Raw genomic sequence first — 15496 nt, forward strand, 5'->3', positions numbered from 1 at the left:
TCCCCTCTCGGGGCGTGAGGCTGCCAATTACAGAAGTGGCTGAACATTTGACATGGGCGTCCGATGACGAAAGCTGCCTTGGAAATCCTCCTAACCGCCTTCCCCTTGGCGCTAACTTGGTCACATATGCAGACCGCATCGGAACTTCATTAATGGTCATACGGAGATCTGGTTAAGATTTGGCTATGGCTCCGCCGGCTCCCCTCCACCCTCCCTCCCCCTCGGGATCGACCGAACGATTGGCCGAAGAGCTAGCTCCCACCATTGACCAGCTGAAGAACCTCGGCGCGGGCGCCGCGATTACTCTTCCCCAGGTTCTATCCACTACCGAGCCTCTTCTCCGCCTCCGCCATACCTTTATTGATGATGCACGGCCTCGCACCGCCAAAGATGCATTCCGTTATCTGCAGGGCTTTCAGACATTGCTCTCGTTTGCAGACCGAATTGCCGAGCTCTATCACCCCGAGCTATCCAAGGAAGACCGGAAGGGTCTGTTGAGCATATTTAAAGATGTGCTGGGTGTTCTGGCAGAAGGCTTGAAGGATCATTTTGGCAACAAGCGATACTTTGCCCGCAAGATCGCCGGAGGAGGTATTGCTGCACTGGAGCGGACTCTGACTTCGTTGGTCAAGAAGATAGACACGATTGAGAGCGACGCACAACATCTTTACGGCGCAATATTTGCCGCAGCCCTATGCCAGGAGACAGTGGCGGGGATTTTCGTCACAGTCGGTACAAAATTCGCGGATGATAAAGACTCCGCATCATCAAAAGACGTGCAAGATGCCGTGGATCGCTGCATTGGCTCAGCCGAAACGGTGGAGGTACCAGAACTACTCGGCCCATTTCTTCGGGTGTGGTTGATGCACTCGTCTTTTTCAGCCGGGTATACCGTCCTAAGGCTGGCCCTACCAGCTTGTCTGTGCCAGTTGGCTTCACAGTCTCGGAGGAACGTTGTAGCATTACATGCTACCGAGATGCTCACCTCTATCCTTCCACTCTTGTTTGATGGCGTGCGCTCCGAGAGCGAGAAGACAATTTACCAAACTCTCGCCCAATCTCTCAGCGTGCAGGGTATGAGTAGCTTGGAAGATGCTGTTGCGCTGTATCGTGGCGCACATGAAAATCCACAGGTGTTAAAGGTTCTGCTGTCTGCTCTCAAATCTTCCAAGGAGCCTCCATCAATACAGTTCGATATGTCCAGACATGGATTCTGCTCGGTCGAGTTTGCAACCCTTGGCCGGCCATTCCCTCCCATCGTGTCCTCGGGTTATACTTTGGCAGCCTGGGCTCGATTTGACGAATTTGATCCCAATACGCATACTACTATTTTTGGTGCATTTGATGCGAGCCAGACTTGTTTTATTCTTGCATACCTGGAAAGGGATACGCGACACTTCATCCTCCAAACTTCGATTCGAGGTGCTCGGCCCAGTGTTCGATTCAAGGCCGCTAAATTCGAGCCAAATCGTTGGTATCACATATGTATTGTTCACAAAAGACCGAGGCCCATGTCTTCGTCTCGGGCATCTTTGTTCATAGATGGCGAATTCGTCGAACAGCTTAAGATCGAATACCCTTCAGTTCCTACTAGCCATCACCCCAGCAAACCTCCTCGGATCCAGGCATTCTTTGGAACGCCCCAGGACCTGGCAATGCGTCTTGGGAAAGGGGTTTCTACTTCTCGATGGTCACTCGTCAATGGAATGCTCTTCGACGAGGCTTACAGTGATGACATGGTAGCCGTATTCTACAACCTTGGGCCTCGATATTATGGAAATTTCCAAGATTGTTTAGGCTCCTTCCAAACATACAAGGCATCTGCAACCCTCAATCTACGGAACGAACACCTCCATCCAGGCAAGGAAGAGGCCTCCGACATTGTCACTGCCATTCGGAGAAGAGCCAGCACTTTGGTCCGAGAGAGCTCTATCCTGATCAATGTATCGCCCGTTGCCGTTCTCGATGATGACGACAGTAACAACATTGATGAGTCGCAGTTGATCAAATGCCTTTCGCGACAAGCAGCCAAAAGCTTGCAGCAGTTGACGAAGGCAGGCGGGAATGCTGTCGCGGTGAATGGTGGCACCCCAGCAATCAATGACGGCCTCACTCAGCCCCAAGGAGTCGGCATCTTGACAGGCGATCCTGTCGTGGCTGTTCCCAGAGCATTAGATGACGCCAGTTGGTGCATCGGCGGGTGTGCTGCGGTACATTTGAGCTTGGTCAAGGCGGCAAGCACCGTTGAAAGCACCCGGATGGCTGTCAGCGCTCTCTACGAATCTGTGCAGGATAATTGGAGAAACAGTGAGGCAATGGAAAGAGAAAACGGATATGGTATTCTCGCGGCCCTGCTGAGGGAGAAGCTTGGTTTCCACATTGGCAATTCCGCTGCGCCGAGCAAAATTCCTGCTGTCAGCTCCGATCCCAAAGAGCTGTTTGCTCTGACCCTCGATCTGCTGCGTTTGACTCTTGCATTTGTTGGCTACGATTTCGAACGTCCCAATCGCTCCATCATCACCAATCCGCTCGCCTACCGTGTTTTGCTAGTCGATATGGATGTCTGGCGACTCAGTGAATCACAGGTCCTCGAGTTGTACTACTCACAGTTCTGCACTTTCTCTTCTGATAGCAATTTCCGCCGTTTTAACGCCAGGCGGCTGGGCCGCATGCGTAAGTCTTTCCGCGTGTTCCCACGCAATTCTTTGTTGCTTGATTGACGAAACTGACTGTACTAGGCGTGAACAAAAAGTTGTTGGAAACTTTGAAGAGTGGAGAAATAACCAAAGAATCTCTCCAACCTTGCCTGTCAGCATTCCGGTCGTTGATGGAGAGCAGTCCGTCTCCCGATTTGTTGCGCTCTCTGGCACTATCAATTACATATGTCCTTCACAAACCAAAAGCCCCGACCAGCCTGCAGAAAAAGAAGAGTTTCCGATACTTGTCGCCTTCGTCGCGACCCTCGTCGGCGAAATCAGAAAGCAAATACATTTCCAGTGTCACCCTGGGCATTGAGATGTTGCGGCTGTACTGCTCAGTGTTGTGTAATCCACATGACTCTGTCCCCCTGCGGAAGTTTGCCAAAGCCGTGACCAGCAAGGTGAGTTGGACCGATTTCCTTGATGAAACCACTGCTAATTCTATTCGTAGTGGCTTCTTTACCTCATGTGCGAAGATGAGCCGGAGATTGCGCTGCTTGCGACAAAGATACTAGCACGCTTAGTTGTCGTCCATGGCAGTGGATACAGCAAGAAATTTGCAGAGAAGAGCGGTGGATATATTCTCCTAGAGCATCATCTTAAGAGATGGTGGAACATCCCGGCTCTGTGGCCGATCTGTTTCGGTATTCTTTTTGGCGTGGATCACGCCTCGCTCGATCTCACCAAACCCTTGGATTCGGCTGCATTGATTCACATTTTCCTGGAGAAAGGCGATGCGAAGGTTGTCTTCCCTGATATGCTGCCTGTCATCACGAATATGTTGAAAAGCGGAGCACGCAACATAATCATGTCGACCCAGACAGATGGCGACAGCCATCTTTCGCTTCAAGAACAAGCTTCCACCTGTGAAAAGCCTCGTATGGACTCACTGAAGCTTTCCGGTATGATCTGTTACCATGAACACCCCTACGTAACATCCAACTAACTTTGGTAGATGCTTCGGACCAACGCATTCATGGCTTTACGCTTCTCACTTCAATCGTTCAATTTCTCGCACAAATACGTCGCAAGTCTCCGGTGTTCCAAGAGTTCACTGCACACTCTACTTACGTGCAAGAAATCCTTGCCGTGCTTTATCCCGTCGTCGTGGGTGCAGATACCGTCAGCCCCAACACCGAATTGAACTTCCGACACAGTGGGCTTAGCTTCGATGACAGCAACTTGGTTCTGCGCCCGCGCTCGAGCACGACAGGAACTCCTGCGACAGGCAACCCTGCGGCTGTGCAAACAACAACGGTTGATTGCCCGGAAGTTCTTCATGATAGCACTAGCTCTTTGCGCCGAGGGTCTTCCTTTATCTTGATTTCTTCCGATAAATCAAAGCCCCAACAGTCTTCTGCACGCATCCGACGATTCACGAATCCCACATTCACCGCAAGCAAAGCTGTCACGGATCACCCTCTTGTCAAAGCTTTGTTGGAGCTAATTCTTGATATCTTCCAAGATCAGCTTTTGGAGCGCAAGGACTTCACAGGGCTTGGCCTCTACCTCAAGACGCCGCCTGGATTCCTAGAACACCAAGCGTATTTCAACTCTTGGGTGTTCGGCTACTTACTTTCAACGCTACAAGACCTGCCTCTTGTCCGACCAGGTCTCTTGCACGAGCCTCGTGTATTGACCAATCTGGGACGCCTCGCCATACATCTGACGGAGGCCGTCTATGAGGGGTGGTTCATAAATGGAGGGCAGTCCACTATGGAATTCACAGGCACTCTGCTGGAGTATCTTCAGCGCCCTGACATCTCCCAGCTGAAAAGCATTCGTCTGTGTGGACCGGCAGTAACGACTATTCGCTCAACGCTGTATAAGACGGTCCTACTCCAGCTATCCGAGGCAGATGACTCTGCAACAGTCCCCCTGCTTAATCGGTTAAACTATTGGCAAGTGGTTGTCCTTGCGGCAGCCGAAACTCAGTCAAAGCATCTCCATCTTCTTTGCTATCTACTGTACACTAAGCTGATCAGCACAGATGGAGAAGTTCGCTCCGCTGCTGCCCGCTTATGGAGAGTCATTCTGGTGCAGGCGCCGGATGAGATAACAGCTCTTCTCGGGCACGGTTCCGTTACCCTCCAGCGTCGACTTGCAGACGGCTTTGACGCACTCTCAGGAATGGAGGATGAAGCTTTCTTGATATGGATCGATGAACAGCGTGAAGACCTTGATGCTTTGTTCTTTGGTTCCTTTTCTCGCTCATGGGATAATTTCGTTCACGAGGAAAATGTCAGCTGCGAAGAATCCGTCAAATCTCGAGTCTCAAAGCGCAAAGATAAACTCAAGCAATGGGCTCAAATTGAGAAATTCGACGAAGACATGACCCGAAAGCATGACGCCACTCTACCCCATTGGATTTCAAACATTGCAGCATCCGAGTTCTTGAAGTCTCAGAGATTCCTACAAGATCTGCATGATAGCTCAACTTTCATGTGGTCGGCCTTCTCGGACCTGTTACTTGACTTGCGACGACCGGGTGGCCTTTTGTCTGAAGACAAAGAGAGGAGATGGTGGCTCGACCAAACCGAGGGTCGTAGTCGCATGCGATTGCGTCTTGTTCCGGATGAATCTGGAGACCGACAAGACTACCAACCTAAGCGCAAAGCATCGGAACCTCCTGCAATAAAATTGGATACCCGAGTACGTGCGCTTTCGGAGGGTGAGGGCTTATCAACTCCCCATCCTCTCAATTCGGAATCCGAGAATGTGGAGGGTGTTTCGCCGAATGGTGACACCGACAATCGCAGTCTCATAGAGGATAACTTTGAGTTGATCGATGATCCCAAGATCGAGCTGGAAGATTATGAAGACAGGAATCGCAAGGTGATGCGATCTCTCCAGCGTGGCGATCAAGTACAAAGCGTCTGCAATTTGTCTCGAATCATTGGCTTAGAGGCAGTAGAAGGCATTTTGATCCTCGGCAAAGACTGCATCTACATACTTGACAATTTCTTCCAGAGAGCAGATGGTGAAATTGTGAATGTCTGGCAAGCCCCCAACGAGGAGCGAGATCCCTACGTGCGCATGATCGCAGGTCGGGAGTCCAACGATCGACGCTCGCAAGAACACGAGACTAGAAGCTGGAAATGGTCCGATCTGGTCAGCGTCTCTAAGCGCCGCTTTTTGTTCCGCGATGTTGCGCTGGAAATATTCTTCACGGATGGCACGAGCTACTTGTTGACTTTGATGTCAACTCGAGCAAGAGACGATTTGTGCAACCAGCTGGGTGTCAGGGCACCGCAGGTCACTGGAAGTACTGGACACTCGCGCCCAGAGGATATCTGGCGGTTTGAAACTCTTCGCAGCCAGGATGATGCGCCGCAGTCCCTGGGTTCTAAATTTGCTAGTGTCTTTGGTCATTTGCCCTCAAACCCAGCAACGCGGAAATGGGTCAAGGGTGAAATTTCGAACTTCCACTATCTCATGCTGATCAACACCTTTGCTGGACGCACATTCAATGACTTGACTCAATACCCGGTGTTCCCATGGGTTCTGGCAGACTACACTAGTGAAGAGCTCGACCTCACCAACCCAGCTACGTTCCGAGACTTGTCGAAACCCATGGGATGTCAGACCCTGGAGCGAGAAGCGGGATTCCGGGAGCGTTACAATGCTTTCGCCGAGATGGGCGATGATAATTCGCCGCCTTTCCACTACGGAACTCACTACTCCTCTGCCATGATTGTATGCTCTTATCTGATCCGCCTGCAACCGTTTGTCAAGTCCTACCTCCTTCTCCAAGGCGGATCCTTTGACCATGCCGATCGTCTCTTCTATTCCATCCGCAAGGCATGGGAATCGGCGTCCAAGGGAAGCATGACGGACGTTCGAGAGTTGATCCCTGAGTTCTTCTACCTCCCAGAGTTCTTAACGAACTCCAACAAGTACGACTTTGGTCTTCTTCAAAATATGACCACGGCCATCGACTCGGTTGAGCTACCTCCGTGGGCCAAAGGAGACCCCAAGATCTTCATCGCCAAGCACCGCGAGGCACTCGAGAGCCCTTACGTATCTGAGAACCTGCACCACTGGATCGATCTGGTTTTCGGTAGCAAACAAAAGGGTGATGCAGCGGTTGAGTCTGTCAACGTTTTCCACCATTTGTCTTACAAGGGCGCTAAAGACTTGGACGCTATCGATGACCCAATGGAACGGTTGGCCACCATTGGTATCATTCACAACTTCGGACAAACTCCTCATCAGATATTCCAACGGACTCACGCCCCTAGGGAAGATCAAAAGCATCGCGTGCCCCGGCTTGACACCCTCGCTGAATCACTGACACAAATGCCCTTGTCTCTACTAAATATTGAGGAGCGTGTGGCTACACTGTCCATGAAACAAGATCGTCTGTTGTGCACTGCAGCCCTCAGGCTCAATGTCCCACCCACCTATGAATACTACATGGAATGGGGATTCTTCGATGGCAGTGTTCGCTTTTACACTGCCGATACTCGCAAGCTTTTGGGTCACTTTGAACACCTTCACGTTGGCCAGCTATCTTCTGCCACCTTTGCGGACTCTCGCACCCTTGTTACCTGTGGCACTGACTGTACCATCTCCCTGTGGACTGTGACTGCGACTACCAAGTCGGTTGATTTGCAACCCATCGGCTCTCTCTTTGGTCACCGGTCGCCCGTGTCGGTGCTTGCAGTGTCTCGTTCCTTCAGTGCCATGTTATCTGCCTCCAGCGACGGTCAGATCATGCTGTGGGATCTCAACCGACGTTCCTTCGTGCGGGCTCTTCCCGCTGAAGGTGCGGTGGATGTAAGTACTATCTTAACCTTGGACTAGCTAGACTACTTTACTGACAACATTCTAGTGTGCTCGCATTAACGACATCTCTGGAGACATCATGGTCTGCCGGGGCAATCGCTTGTCTCTCTACACTCTCAATGGAGTTGTTCTCGTCGATCAGCCGGTTTCCGAGTCCAGTGATGATCGTGTCTTGTCCTGTGTTTTCTACGAAGGAGTCCAGAACGAATGGCTCGAACGCGAACTGGTCTTAACTGGTCACACTCGTGGTGTCGTCAATGTGTGGAGCAAGAATATTCGGGGCGGTCGATTCGAGCTGGAATTGATCCGACAGTTACATCATACGGACAGTAATCGTGACACCGGCGCTAACATTAGTGCGGGCATTAGCTGTATGCTGGCCCTTCCCCACGTGGTTTATACGGGGGATGAGGCGGGCCGAGTGGTGAGTTGCCCAATGTATATCTCCCTTTCTATTGTCGACACTAACACCACCACAGTATGAGTGGAACTGCATCCAACGTCGATGAACTGTTCTCTTTTTTTTGTTTTTTTAATCACGTCAATCTTTTCATTTTGAGAAGCGAAAAGTCTAGACAGTGGCGGTTGTCATTACCTGTTTGGGCAATTGCCTCACTAAGCATAGCGAAATCACATCGGAAATAGGTACACTTGTACGGAGTATCATGAGAATCTCTGCGGCATTTATCCGAGTCCCGGTGAGCATATAGCCGCTGCAGTAGTGGGCCGTTGGCCGGTCGACCATCCTCCGGTTGGGGGAGTCGGAGCACTCTGCGCCGGCATTTGGTTTGTATAGGATGATTGAACATGAAGTCATATTGAGAATTGAAGTGTGTATTGCGAGTGGAGGGAAGGAATCAGGATAGAATCAGAGCCATTGGCATACCATTGGCATAGAGAATCTCCAATATCGATCAGCAAATGGTACCTCACAGACGAAAAAGAAACAACTGCGTTCATGCAAGCGCGTCATTTGCCCCACCATCCCACCTTGAATTCGGGGCACGGGAAAGATACTTCCGTTAAGTATGTGGCCACCATACTAAACTGAAGTACCCGGCAATTGATCTGGTTCTGGGTCATGACACCACCCCTCCTTCGGCGAGCTTCTAAATACTGCGCTTGCCGCCACTTCCTCCATCTTTCTTCTTCATCCTTAACAATCTCCCAATCTCATACACAATGTCTTCCTCTCTCGAACAGCTCAAGGCCACTGGCACCGTCGTCGTCTGCGACTCTGGTAAGCTTGGAATTATTACATCACTCCTCTGGGAATTTGAGCTAACCGTGCACGTTTAGGTGACTTCGCCAGTATGTTTTACAATAAAACCCCCCTTTTCATACTGAAGCAGTGATACTAATTAAAACAGCCATTGGCAAGTACAAGCCCCAGGATGCCACCACCAACCCCTCCCTGATTCTCGCCGCTTCCAAGAAGCCCGAGTACGCTGCTCTCATCGACACTGCCGTTGCCTACGGTAAGCAGAACGGCAAGACCCTCGACGAGCAGGTTGAGGCCACCCTCGACCGTCTCCTCGTCCAGTTCGGAAAGGAGATCCTCAACATTATCCCCGGCAAGGTCTCCACCGAGGTCGACGCCAAGCTGTCCTTCGACACCGAGGGTTCCGTCAAGAAGGCCCTTGAGATCATCGAGGTAAGTTTGCATCCTGGTCAAACGAGACCCCTCCGAATCGATCAAACTAACTCCGCATCCAGCTCTACAAGCAGAACGGTATCTCCAAGGACCGCGTCCTGATCAAGATCGCCTCCACCTACGAGGGCATCAAGGCCGCCCACATCCTCCAGTCCAAGTACGACATCAACTGCAACCTGACCCTGATGTTCTCCCTGGTCCAGGCCATCGCCGCCGCCGAGGCCGGCGCCTACCTGATCTCCCCCTTCGTCGGCCGTATCCTCGACTGGTTCAAGGCCGCCCACAAGCGCGACTACACCCCCCCAGGAGGACCCCGGTGTCCAGTCCGTCCAGGACATCTACAACTACTACAAGAAGTTCGGCTACAAGACCATCGTCATGGGTGCCTCCTTCCGTAACGTCGGCGAGATCACCGAGCTCGCTGGTTGCGACTACCTGACCATCTCCCCCAACCTCCTCGAGGACCTGTACAACTCCACCGAGGCTGTGCCCCAGAAGCTCAACGCTGCCAACGCTACCAACCTCGAGATCAAGAAGCGCGAGTACCTTAACAACGAGGCTGACTTCCGTTTCGACTTCAACGAGGAGGCTATGGGTGTTGAGAAGCTCCGTGAGGGTATCTCCAAGTTCGCTGCTGATGCCGTTACCCTCAAGCAGCTCCTTGCTCAGAAGATCCAGGCTTAGATTGGACGGTAATTATGTGTTTTTAATTTTTTGGTAAATTGGCGATCCCCCCTAAAATTGGAATCGGTAGATACGAATTGATGAACTTGTTCTGCACACTCTTATTCTTTTTGATTGGTTCTATCTTGTAAAATCTATCTTATAAATTGAATCTATGGATAAGCAATTCTTTCTGGGTTTCATAGGACCAATATCCATGGATGTCTACCATGTACAGAGTACGACCCCATACAAATCTAACACAGACACGGAGTACATCGGACAATTTCCTCAGGGTCTCCGGTCCCTGTCAGAACCTGGAAAGAGATAAAAAGCCAACAGTCAACAGTAACAACGCCTTACTAACAGTATGAGGATAGGAGGGGATCAGCGTTGGTCAGCTCCGGGCCAGGCGGGCCGGCTTATTCACAGACCCCGCAGTCCAGGGTTTTTCCCATGCTGTGTGCACCTGCACCTCCCTCTGCTTTGGAATGCCGATTTCCAGTGCCATACTACCCGAGGTTACGCCTCCGGTCATATTTCAATTGCCTATAGGATCGGCGATCAGATAATGTACCTTGTAAGAGCCCATGTGCGACAGTACAATTGTATTCTGCGTCTGGGATATCGTTCGGAGTAAATTCAAGACGCCGTTACGGATATACATACTCCGAAGAGTTGAGGGTACCTAGGTATTGAACGGTTGGATTTTGTACTGGTACAAGATCAGGCAACGATAAAGGCGCTGGTAGCTCGTATTGGTACCAGACGATCAATACTAGCTCCATTATGTCATTGCCTAATGTTCCGGTTCGCCCGCTTGGGAAGGTGGGGGTAGGGTGTGGTGCGAAGTACTCGGTACCAGCCAGTGTGGGTTGTTTATTATGGGAGGGAAAGGTATCCAGTACTTCTTTCACGTCGAGCAGTGGAACAGTAGTGAATACAGTTAGCAGTCACGTCAACATCCGCTTATTAGCTTCCTCCCTCTTCTCCTCTTTCCTCCCCTCAATCTCATTCCAATCTTCAATTCGAATCATTCAAATCTATCAAAATGGTCAAAGCTGGTATGTGTGAGAAGTGAGATAGCTATACTCTACCCCTGCTCGTCAAAATAAGCTCCCCCTCCCGAGCTCGGGGACCTTGGAGCCGATGAGCACATTTGAGCACCTTGTGATCTTCTCTCAATTCCGGACCTATCGGCGTGCAGACTGCATACTCTTCTCCACTGATCTGGTGATTGATTTGTTGGATTCTGCTGGATCTGCTGAATATGCTGGATCTGGGGTTGCTGAAGCCGAGCTCACGGGTCCCCTTCCATCAACCTTGATCAACCTTAAACCTTCAACCTTCTGGAACAACGTAATGACCCATCTTCTCTGCAGTTGCTGTCCTCCGTGGTGACGCCAAGGTCGCCGGTACCGTCACCTTCGAGCAGGCTTCCGAGTCCGCTCCCACCACTATCAGCTGGAACATCTCCGGCAACGACGCCAACGCTGAGCGTGCCTTCCACGTTCACCAGTTCGGTGACAACACCAATGGTTGCACCTCCGCTGGTCCCCACTGTAAGACTCCGAAAATTCACCCACACAAAGCATGAAATCAGAACAGCGTGTTGATCACCTCTAGTCAACCCCTTCGGCAAGAACCACGGTGCTCCTTCCGATGAGGACCGTCACGTCGGTGATCTTGGCAACTTCAAGACTGATGCTGAGGGTAACGCCGTCGGCTCCAAGGAGGACAGCTTGGTCAAGCTGATTGGCTCCGAGTCCGTTCTCGGCGTAAGTGATCTCTCAATTCCGTTTCGACAATCCTGCCTCCCGTGTCAGTTGCTAATTGATTTCTAGCGCACTCTGGTCGTTCACTCCGGTACCGATGACCTTGGCAAGGGTGGTCACCCCGAGTCTAAGAAGACTGGTAACGCTGGCACTCGCCCCGCTTGCGGTAAGTTGGAGTTGATGCTGACGTGCTTTGGTGTGGTTGAATGCTAATTGGTGTCTAGGTGTCATTGGTCTTGCCGCTTAAGTGCGTACCTCACGAAATTGACGGTCTTGATATCCCAATGGAAAAGTTTAGGACATTTTCGGGTTAGGATACACGAATGAATGCCTTCTTTGACACTTGTGTTTGGATCTGTTGTGCCGAGGTGGGCTTGTAGGTTGTGGGCTGTAGCCTAAGTAGAGGATGGGTGGAGAGAATCTCCATCATAGTAGCTTGTCTCCAGGGCTGATGGACCTCATATCGAATTGTAGGCCAAACCGTGGAAGAAACACATGTATATCCGTGGATGGATACTCCGTAGATCGACGAAGTCGAAGAGAGCTCTCAAATGAGCATCGGCCCTTTTGGAAGCTTCGATCGGCTGACCGCCCGCTCCCCCACAAGTCTAAACACCTGTCCCCTAAGTTAGCGTCCGGAGTAATCTCTTAGTTGTTCACTTCTCCTTTTTCCAGTTCCCCCTTTTGGTTTGAACTTCAATTGTCATTGTGGTGATAGAAGCATCCAAAATGCCTTTTGAAGCCCGGGTCAAGTCCGTCCTGTCCGGCGACACGGTTGTACTGTCGCATGTCACCAATCCGTCACAAGAGCGCATCTTGAGTTTGGCCTATGTCTCTGCTCCCAGGTTAAGGAGGGAGGGTGATGAGGTATGTGTGAATTTGCATTTGTGAAATTGCCTGAGAAGCGGCGCTCTCAGAACCCATGTGTTTGCCGCACTGGGCAACAGTTGGCCTTTCGGTTTACATGCTGGCTGTTTTCTATGGGGGTGGCCTTGAAAGCGTGGCTACTCGCTGGGGGGCGAAAAGAACAAGAATCGTAACTAACCTAACCCGCCATTGATAGTTGTACGCTTTCCAATCCCGTGAATTCCTCCGTGAGCTCCTTGTCGGCAAGGTTGTCGAGTTCCATGTCATCTACACCATCCCTACCGGTGCCAAGCGCGACTACGGTATTATCAAGCTCCCTGGATTTGATGCTTCGTTGCCCGATCTCAGTGTCCAGGAAGGCTGGACTCGCGTGCGTGAAGAGGCAGGAAAGCGCGGGGATGAATCGGAGGAGACTGCTGGGCTCCTGGCCCGCCTGCGTGCACTCGAATCTCTCGCCCAAGAGGAAGGAAAGGGAGTCTGGGCCAGCGGTGACGATGGTCAGATTGAAAACAGCTACGAGCTGACCGGTGCTCGGGAATTGGTCCGCCAAAACCAGGGCAAGCAGTTGGAGGGTATTATTGAGAAGGTTCTGAACGGTGATCGTATTGTTCTGCGCTTGCTGCTTCAGCCTAAGGAGCATGTGCAGACCGTCATTGCGATTGCTGGTGTCCGCGCACCTTCTGCGAAGCGCACGGCTGAGGGCAAGGAGACGGCTGCGGAGCCGTTCGGCGATGAGGCACAGCAGTTTGTCGAGGAACGACTTTTGCAGCGCAAGGTGAAGGTGTCTCTGGTCGGTGTGACCCCGCAGGGTCAGATGGTGGCCACTCTCTTGCACCCCAATGGAAATATCTCTCGCTTCCTCCTGGAGGCTGGTTTGGCTCGTTGCCAGGATCACCACTCTACTCTCCTGGGCCCCGACATGGCTCTCCTTCGCCGGGCCGAACTCTCTGCCAAGGCAGACCGCAAGGGATTGTGGGTGAACCACAGTGGAGCCACGACTGCGGGCGCCGCTGCTGTTGACTACGTTGTCTCTCGTGTTCAAAACGCCGATACTCTATTCATCCGGAACAAGGCCGGTCAAGAGAAGAAGATCAGCCTTGCCAGCATCCGCCAACCTAAGCCTTCGGACCCCAAGCAGGCTCCCTTCGCTGCGGAGGCTAAGGAGTACCTTCGCAAGCGCGTCATCGCCAAGCATGTCATGGTCACCGTGAACGGCAAGAAGCCCGCTAACGAGGGCTACGAGGAGCGTGAGGTTGCTACCGTTGTCCAAGGCAACACCAATGTGGCCGTTGCCCTCGTGCAGGCTGGATACTCGTCCGTGATCCGCCACCGCATGGATGATGCCGACCGATCCCCTGACTACGATGCCCTGCTCGCCGCCGAGGCCGATGCCCAAAAGGAAGGCCGTGGAATGTGGTCTCCCAAGCCCCCCAAGGCCAAGCAGGTGGTAGACTACTCCGAGACCGTTCAAAAGGCCAAGCTTGAACTCGGTATGCTGCAGCGCCAGAAGCGCGTGCCGGCCGTTGTCGACTTTGTCAAGTCTGGCTCTCGTTTCACCATTCTCGTCCCCCGTGACAACGCCAAGCTCACGCTTGTTCTTTCCGGTATCCGTGCTCCTCGCTCGGCACGCGGACCCAGCGACGCCGGTGAGCCCTTCGGCCAGGAAGCCCATGATCTGGCCAACCGCCGCTGCTTGCAGCGTGACGTCGAGATTGACGTCGAGACCATCGACAAGGTCGGTGGTTTCATTGGAAGTCTTTATATCAACAAGGAGAACTTCACCAAGGTTCTTCTCGAGGAGGGTCTGGCCACAGTCCACGCATACTCCGCCGAGCAGTCCGGTCATGCCACCGAGTACTATGCCGCGGAACAGCAGGCCAAGGATGCCCGCAAGGGTCTCTGGCACGACTACGACCCCGCCAAGGAGGCTGCTGAGGCCGAAGAAGCCGAGGCTGCCAACGCCAATGGCAACGGCACCGGCACCGAGAGCGATGCCGCTCCCACACAGCGCCGCAAGGACTACCGCGACGTCATGGTCACCTACGTGGACCCTACCTCTGCCAAGCTCAAGCTGCAGCAGATCGGCACTGGCACCAGTGCTCTCACCGAGCTGATGAGTGCCTTCCGTTCTTTCCACCTCAACAAGGCCAACGACACCCCTCTCTCCGGTGCCCCCAAGGCCGGCGACTGGGTCGCCGCCCAGTTCTCCGAAGACAGCAACTGGTACCGCGCCAAGGTCCGCCGCAACGACCGCGAGAAGGAGACCGCCGAAGTCGTCTACATTGACTTCGGCAACTCCGAGTCCATCCCCTGGTCCAAGCTCCGCCCTCTCACTCAGCCTCAGTTCTCCTCCCAGACTCTGCGTCCCCAGGCCGTTGACGCCGTTCTCTCCCTCATGCAGTTCCCCACTTCCGAGGACTACCTTGAGGACGCCATTGGCTTCATTGGCGACCAGACCTTCGACCGCCAGCTCGTCGCTAACGTCGACCACGTCGACTCTGATGGCACCCTCCACGTCACTCTGCTGGATCCCTCCGTCTCCAAGAACTTGGATAACAGCATTAACGCCGATGTCATCAGCGAGGGCTTGGCTATGGTGCCGCGCAAGCTGAAGAACTGGGAACGCGCCTCCGTCGACACCTTGTCTAACCTCCGCACGCTGGAGGATGAGGCTAAGGCTGAGCGTCGTGGTATTTGGGAATACGGTGATCTCACCGAGGACTAAATACTTGTATTTTCTTTTTTTTTTTGGATCTTTTGTTTGTGATCTACGTGATCTAGGGCGATCTGTACAGATATTGGTCTTGGGGTTTGTCCTTCCAAATTAGCATCCGTGCCACTTTAAGCCGGAAATGTATTGAATGTTTTGCTTTGTTATCTTGTTGAATTGTCATGTAGAGAGAGAGAGGATAATGTAGTTCTCTTGAATAGTTTCAAAGTTCTCTATAGCTCTAGAGCTAGTTTCACCTGGTCCGTTCTTAGGGCTTCCCTGGTTGATCCCTGCCGATTAGCTTTTCCCCTCGATGGATCTGCAGGGCCCGAATGTAGTG

The 15496-nt window shown here is 52.3% G+C and overlaps 4 protein-coding genes across 4 annotated transcripts; all 4 read left to right on the plus strand.

Moving 5' to 3' along the window:
- Positions 1 to 185: 185 nt before the first annotated feature.
- N7506_003027 (Beige/BEACH domain protein) lies at positions 186 to 7996 on the plus strand (the record flags this gene model as incomplete). The annotated part of the gene is made up of 6 exons (XM_056952322.1): positions 186 to 2673; positions 2739 to 3100; positions 3151 to 3601; positions 3655 to 7478; positions 7534 to 7911; positions 7967 to 7996. 6 exons carry the CDS (start codon positions 186 to 188, stop codon positions 7994 to 7996), a joined length of 7533 nt encoding a protein of 2510 aa, XP_056814014.1.
- Positions 7997 to 8669: 673 nt separating this feature from the next.
- N7506_003028 (sedoheptulose-7-phosphate:D-glyceraldehyde-3-phosphate transaldolase TAL1) lies at positions 8670 to 9825 on the plus strand (the record flags this gene model as incomplete). Its single annotated transcript, XM_056952323.1, is given in 4 exon segments — positions 8670 to 8727; positions 8858 to 9141; positions 9204 to 9464; positions 9475 to 9825. 4 exon segments carry the CDS (start codon positions 8670 to 8672, stop codon positions 9823 to 9825), a joined length of 954 nt encoding a protein of 317 aa, XP_056814015.1.
- A 1030-nt stretch (positions 9826 to 10855) lies between these two features.
- Positions 10856 to 11826, plus strand: sod1 (superoxide dismutase SOD1; the record flags this gene model as incomplete). The annotated part of the gene is made up of 5 exons (XM_056952324.1): positions 10856 to 10868; positions 11187 to 11366; positions 11431 to 11582; positions 11649 to 11745; positions 11804 to 11826. 5 exons carry the CDS (start codon positions 10856 to 10858, stop codon positions 11824 to 11826), a joined length of 465 nt encoding a protein of 154 aa, XP_056814016.1.
- Positions 11827 to 12308: 482 nt separating this feature from the next.
- Positions 12309 to 15171, plus strand: N7506_003030 (putative transcription factor (Snd1/p100); the record flags this gene model as incomplete). The annotated part of the gene is made up of 2 exons (XM_056952325.1): positions 12309 to 12446; positions 12643 to 15171. 2 exons carry the CDS (start codon positions 12309 to 12311, stop codon positions 15169 to 15171), a joined length of 2667 nt encoding a protein of 888 aa, XP_056814017.1.
- Between the last annotated feature and the right edge of the window lie 325 nt (positions 15172 to 15496).

The sequence above is a fragment of the Penicillium brevicompactum genome, assembly GCF_028827555.1.
Source record: "Penicillium brevicompactum strain IBT 35665 chromosome Unknown utg000002l_segment0_segment0, whole genome shotgun sequence".
Lineage (NCBI taxonomy): Eukaryota > Fungi > Ascomycota > Eurotiomycetes > Eurotiales > Aspergillaceae > Penicillium > Penicillium brevicompactum.